This window comes from Cibotium barometz, chromosome 29 (genome assembly GCF_041138505.1).
Source record: "Cibotium barometz isolate CiBa-2024 chromosome 29, ASM4113850v1, whole genome shotgun sequence".
NCBI lineage: Eukaryota > Viridiplantae > Streptophyta > Polypodiopsida > Cyatheales > Cibotiaceae > Cibotium > Cibotium barometz.
The window spans coordinates 34,549,924-34,556,256 of record NC_141074.1 but is presented as its reverse complement, the minus strand read 5'-3'; the positions used below and the strand labels follow the sequence as shown (position 1 = coordinate 34,556,256).

Sequence of the window (6,333 nt, the reverse complement as noted above, 5' to 3'; positions counted from 1 at the left end):
CTGTACGACTGCCGTACAGTGTACGGACAGTCAAGTACAGCAAGTACAGTTGCTGCAGGCTGCTGCAGGTGGTGCAAACAGGTGCTGGACAGACTGTTTATTCTGATTCAGGCAGGTACAAGAGTGGACAGCCGGCTGTTTGTGCAAGTACAACTCTTGGCACGTATCTCGAGGCGGTATAGACGGGTACAGTGCTGATTATCAGATCTGTATTTTCAAGGACAGCATAGGAGTGAGCTTCAGGAGGAGGATACAGGCAAGTGCAAGCACACGTGTGAAGCAGGGTTGTGGATTCAAGTGCCTGCAAGCACATATTGGTGCTGTTGCTTCCTCCAGTGTTGTTTCACGAGCAGAACTTGGTAAGCTCTGTTTCTGTTCATCTATCTCTCTTTCTACTGCTTGATGTCTGTTGCAGATATGTGTTATCTGGCCCCTTGTGAGAGGAGGGGTATGGCAGATTGACAAGGGATTAAGACAGAGATTGGACAGCACATGTATGTTTGAGCTGAGAAGATGTATCATGCTCTTGAGTTATGCCAGATGTATGCCCATGGCTGGCCTGCTTTGTGATCTTGGCTGATCAGAGGGAGGCACAGTGTGTTGCTTGAGGACACAGATCTGTGTGCATAGATCCTCTGTGCTGAGAAGGATTTGTGGGCCGTCAGATTGGACTTACAGGTGTAAACTCTTGGCTGGTCTTTGTGTTGTACTCAGCCATACATATTATTTTAATTGAATAAAGAAATATCGCAAGGGGCACCAAGCTTTGGGGCCAACAGGTGTCGCTGTGTTTTCAGATTTGGGCACTCTAGCCCCAATCTGTGTTTTGTTTCTCATCTAGACTACAAGTGGACGGGTGATTGCTCCTACCGCACTCTGGTTTTCTATCAGAGGCCGGTTTCAGAAAGAAGCATATTTGGACAGCAATTGCTTCTTGGAGGATGAGTAGAAGCACTTAAATGAGCCTAAATGGATCCCTAAAGATGCCTAGCTAATAGCCTACTAGTGGAGGATGAAGCTCAGCCCACCATTACGACCTCCCACATACCCTTCTTGGTCCTCAAGAAGCACCACTCTCATACTCCTCTAAGGCGGCCTCCTTGATGCATAAGCAGAAAATAACAGCTCACTAAAATGGCCATAACTAGCGCTAGAAATATATTGGATTCTTGAGGTTTTTAGTTCAGATGAAAGCTTATGAGCAGGATCAGCTAAGCCTAATTCCACTCGAAAAAGGGTGAAAAAAGCGCCTCAAGTTTCAGGGTCCAATCCCACAGCTCCTTCCATTTTTAAAATATGCCAAGAATAGCAAGAGTTTGGAGAGAGTGAGGCCATGGGGAAGCCCATGGACATAAGTATATGGCACAATGTGATCAGATGGTGGGAGAGAGGTGTCACATGGATGGGTGGATAAATAGGATTTATTTAATGCGTAAGTAATGGAAAAATACCCTTTGTATTAAAACCTTGGTACACATACCATAACATTTTATGAAATCCTTTGGTTCTAAAAGTCACAAGGAGAGACCTTAATCCCAAAACCACTCTTGCTAACACTAAGATGAAGTCCACAACTTATCATGTTTACATTTCATACAATTCTAAGTTGGGTCATAGGTATCGCCATCCTGCTAGCTATCATCATTTGTCTTCCTCGAAGTGACCTAGGCACACAATTACTGATTTTAACGGAGTGAACTTACAATGTTTCTTTTGTTACTTTATTTTTATTTTTTTCTCTCAAAAATTAAATATATACTTTACAAAATAATTAATCTTATCTATATTGGAGAAGAAGAGACTTTACAAGATCTGATGGGAAACTTGTAAGACCTAACTATGATCATTAGAAGCTGACAGCTTGGTTTGTCCATAAGGATCTTTGGTATGTGAATCCCTAAAGCCGGTCAAGCCACGACATACTTTGCAAAGGGGGTCTCACCAGCCATTCAGTCGTGTGGGACAGCTACGGGGATAGGGACGAAGCTACAAGAGCTTTATGAGAGGCAGTCCTCTATAAGGGCTTTCACACTTCACAATCAACTCTACACTCACCAATTTACATGGGGAGAATCCATGCATGTGTTCCTCTTGAGAGTTAAATCCATCCATGATCAGCTACTTACCATGTTTACTACTTTGTCTACTGAGCAGTTGAGCCCTAAGCTTCCTCCGAACTATGATACGGTGGTTAAGACATTGAGGTGCCAAGTGTGGTCAAGGGCTTCAGACTTTGATGACTTGACCTTCTTGCTGCTTGAGGAGGAATCAGTATTGCAAGCTTTAGGGCAAGCTGTCGTCTATGCCAGGTGTATACGGAGCATTGGTCTAGTTGCTACCTTTGCGAGAAGAAAGGGCACATTCGAAAGGACTGCAAGAAGCGGTAGAAAGCTATGACCTCTCCAAATGCCAAGGATGAATCCAATTCCTCGTCCAACTCTAACTCGGATCCTCATACGGTGCGTGCAGTGGCCATGGGGGGGTGATTCTCCCTTCTAGTAGCTATGCATCACTGACACGCTCCCAGCCAAAAAGGGCTTGTGTAGAGGGTGGTACGGGCATGGTAATGCACCACATTGTATGTTGTAACGGACCTTGCATATTGCATTCACCCAGATTGTCTGACATGTTAAAAAAAATCCCTAAACTTTGGTGTAGCCTTCAGGTCAATCGTGGGTGCTTTGACATTGAGCCAGTGTTGTTCATGATCTTGTTCCCGCATGGGGGACCACTTTGAGCATAGTTATGCTCAAGACAGGAGTTCTATGGTCATGGCAAGCTGTCCATGGAGGTATGCATGACCATGGCATGCAGCATCTGCACCTTCATGTGCTCAAGGGAGTGCGAGCTTTGGCTTCTTGACGCTTTACTACCGAGGTATATCCAATTTTCACAATGTTGAGTATCTGTGGTGCATCTCATGCTGATCTTGTGCTTATCACCTATGAGCTTAGAGGTTTTTTATTTCATCTCATTGGTATGTCACCTTGTTTACCAGAGGACTTGTACTTTTTCTCTCTAACCTGGCCTAAGGAAGGGGTGTGTGTGTTTTTTTTTTTTTTGGGGGGGGGGGGGGGGGGGTGCAGCTCTCTTTTTATCTTGTATCGTAGCACACATGTACACTGGAGGAAGGAGAGCGCTGCTGTGCCACGTTGATTGTATCACCTCTCTCGGTTGTACTCACATGTCTTACTGGAATCCGTTTTCCATCTTTGATCTTTTGCATTCTACTGCTGTGTGTGTTCGTTTGTGTTTTGCTTCCTCGCTTGTGCATTCTAACTAAGGTCTCATCACAAAGCCACATCAATCATCCGCTCATTAAAGAATCCATGTGGCGCTGAGCCCCCATTATGGACGAAGGCCAGTCAGACAGCAGCTAGTTGCTGCTTAGAGAGCCAAAGTGCCAGGCCAGCTTTTACCTTATTTATGATAAAAATACAGCCATAAACTTCAGATCCTTTCAACATGGGAGACATGACACTAGAAATACTGCCAGGGTTCAGGAACAGAAAAAGGACCTAGAGTTCATGAAGAAACCTGGCCGTGCATATTATCAATGAGATTTTATTTAGGTTCAAGTTAGTGGTGAGCCTGTGTGAGCACGGACACATTTTCCACTTGCAGAAAACAGATATGCCTCGAGCAGCGACATTGTCCACAGCAGTTTCAACATAGGAAAATACATGCTAAACCCCCTTTTTAATTTTGGGCATTGAGGTGCACAAGCTTTTTTGACCATGTGAATGAATCTAGGAAATACACAAGCTACCAATAGTTCAACAATCAAAGCCAAAAAAAACAAATAAAAAGAACAGCAAAGACAGTATCATCAGGGTCAAAAATTGCCCGCAAGACTTTCCATACCCAATCCAAACTGCAGCAAGACTCTACCCTCTTCTTAGAAAAGAAATCACTACACCGATCTTGCTGCATACCTGCTGCAAAAGTACTTCGAACGAGTAACTAAAAGAGTTGATTACAAAAGACGAGACCAAATTAGGATAATTTCCTACAAAAAAGAGTGCAGCAGTGACGCTTCTACTTCCCCCCCAATGTGGGGAATTGACTAGGATCCTCAATGCGGGGAGCTATCACTGCTTTCTGTGAACTGCCAAAACCACCCCTGGCACCTCCACGACCACGGCTCGCACGTCCACGTCTGCCAGAGGGACTGAGGTATCCCTCTCCATCACTGGGCTTCAAAAACTCATTGATGCTCAAAGGCTTCAAAGCCAAACCCACAAAGGCATTTGTGTCAAATAATACCCATACCTAGACAAAAAATCACATTCGGGAAGGGTAAAAGTCCTTATTAAGATACCTTTCTAGCTTTATCGTCCTTCTCTGCCACCTCTTTCTTCTTGCCTTTGTCAGCACCCTGAAAACACCCCATAAAGGATGCTTCTTAACAATAGAAAAGAGCATAAATTCTTGTCACAATGACTCAAAAGAAAACAGGCGTCTAACCAGTTTCACGAACAACTCCTCATCACCCTTTTTGTCAACCAGCTGCATGGATTCAAAGTCCTTGTCGATTGTGACCTTCCTTTCCTTTACTTTCAGAGCTTCTAAAGGCCTCCTCTTTTCACCCAATAACTTCTCATACTCCTCAAGGGTCATCTCCTGCACCCAGAGTGCAGGCAGAAGGGCTTAAAAAGAGGCAACATAAGCAGATATTATTCACAAACCTTGAAGGTAAAAGCTTGGAATACACTACTAAATGCTGAAGATGAATTAGTACCTTCTCCTCCTCCTCTGCTTCATTCTTTTTCTCCGACTCTTCAGACTCTGGTTGCAGCTCCTCTGATTTCTTCTCAGTAACCTCAGGTGAAGTGGGCTTCTCTTCCTCCACCACACCCGTTTCTACAATGTCCCTGTAGGGAAAAACATTCAATTCACACAGAAAACACATGGTCAAAATGCTTTCAGTGCACATTCAGTCACTGCGATTTACAGAGAATTTAAGAAGGGGACAAAAATCCACTTACTGCACACCATGCTGATCCGTTTCTACACCCCAATTCCCACGACCAGCCCCATCACGCTTTATCTCATTCCTGGAGATTACAAAATGAGCAGGACAAGTTTAAGTTTATCACACCATATAGCACATTCTACAAGCAAGGGAAAAAAATAAATGCACGCATACCCTCGCCCAGTGCCACTTCTTCGGTCATATTCTCGCTGTCTTGAGCGTTCTTCACCATCTACCATGTAGCCATACCCACGACCGCGCCCACGACCACGACCTCTTCCTCGGCCACCACCACCATTGTCTTGGCGTCCACCCTCCTCTCCTATAGCTGGAGACTCCCCATTCAAGGGTACATTGCCGCCAATGTAGCCTCCCCTGCCGCCGCCATTACGATAGTTGTTGACGCTGCGGTCATTCTGCTCACCTCCTTGGAAACCACCCTCTCGGCGGGTAGGCCGGTTGTAGCCCCCTTCAAAATTCCTCTCGCGATTTGCATAGCTTCCTCTACCTCCACCTCGACCTCTTCCCCCATCAGCTTGAGCTTCCCTCACTGTAAACAAAATGTAGTAAATCGTTTTATTTCAAACTATAAACACGCTATTGTTTTTTTTAAGGTCACACTCAACCCTGCGCAAGACATGAAAAATGTGGTACATTACAGACACTTAAACAGCAAGGGCACACATTTGATCACCTGATGACAGAGGATCATGCACATAAAAAACCTTAGTATACGAGTCATGTGTCAAATGCTCCAGATTGTGGAACATCCTGCTGATGTGACCTCAACTTATCTTTGCACCAATCACACCAACCCACCCCAATGCCTTGATGGGCACAACCTTGAAAATGGATAGCCACTAGCACGGCTCGTTATTTTCTAGAGGAAGAGGAGAAAAGGTATGGGGAGGATGAGTTCTCCACATGCATTCTTAATTCAGGGAAACTACTACACGATCGAACAAAAAAACCCCGTATAAACCATCGAACATAGAAGATAATGACTAGAAAACCCTGTATTGCTCACAAACAAGAAAACTTTGGACGATGACTCTCACTGGACCAAACCCTAGACGAGACAGCAAAGATGACCAAACCCTGGACGAGAAAGCAAAGATGAGAAGAGAAACTCTGGAGGAAAACGCATTTCTAGCACGGATGAGATGAGAAAACTTGAAAGATAAATCTTTGATGTGTAAGTTTTCAAAAAAAGAAATAGAAAGGAGAAAAATCCTAAAAGAAAAGCAATAGAAGGAGCCCAGAAAACCCTTAAAAAAAGCCACGAATTACACAAGAACATGGAAGGAAAGCCATGCTTTGAACGAGAAAAAAGCCACGGCGTGCACAGATCGGAACTA

At 44.4% G+C, this 6,333-nt stretch overlaps 1 protein-coding gene across 1 annotated transcript in view; it reads right to left on the bottom strand.

Moving 5' to 3' along the window:
• Positions 1-3,785: 3,785 nt before the first annotated feature.
• The window catches only part of LOC147622085 (RGG repeats nuclear RNA binding protein A-like), a 3,025-nt gene continuing 477 nt past the window's right edge, over positions 3,786-6,333 (bottom strand). Inside the window, exons 2-7 of the mRNA XM_086823186.1 lie at positions 5,150-5,525; positions 4,989-5,057; positions 4,742-4,874; positions 4,468-4,623; positions 4,322-4,378; positions 3,786-4,224 (exon numbers count right to left, since the gene is read on the bottom strand). Coding sequence (XP_086679312.1) covers positions 4,039-4,224; positions 4,322-4,378; positions 4,468-4,623; positions 4,742-4,874; positions 4,989-5,057; positions 5,150-5,525 — 977 coding nt within the window. The 3' untranslated portion in view covers positions 3,786-4,038. The remainder of the gene's footprint in view (positions 4,225-4,321; positions 4,379-4,467; positions 4,624-4,741; positions 4,875-4,988; positions 5,058-5,149; positions 5,526-6,333) is intronic.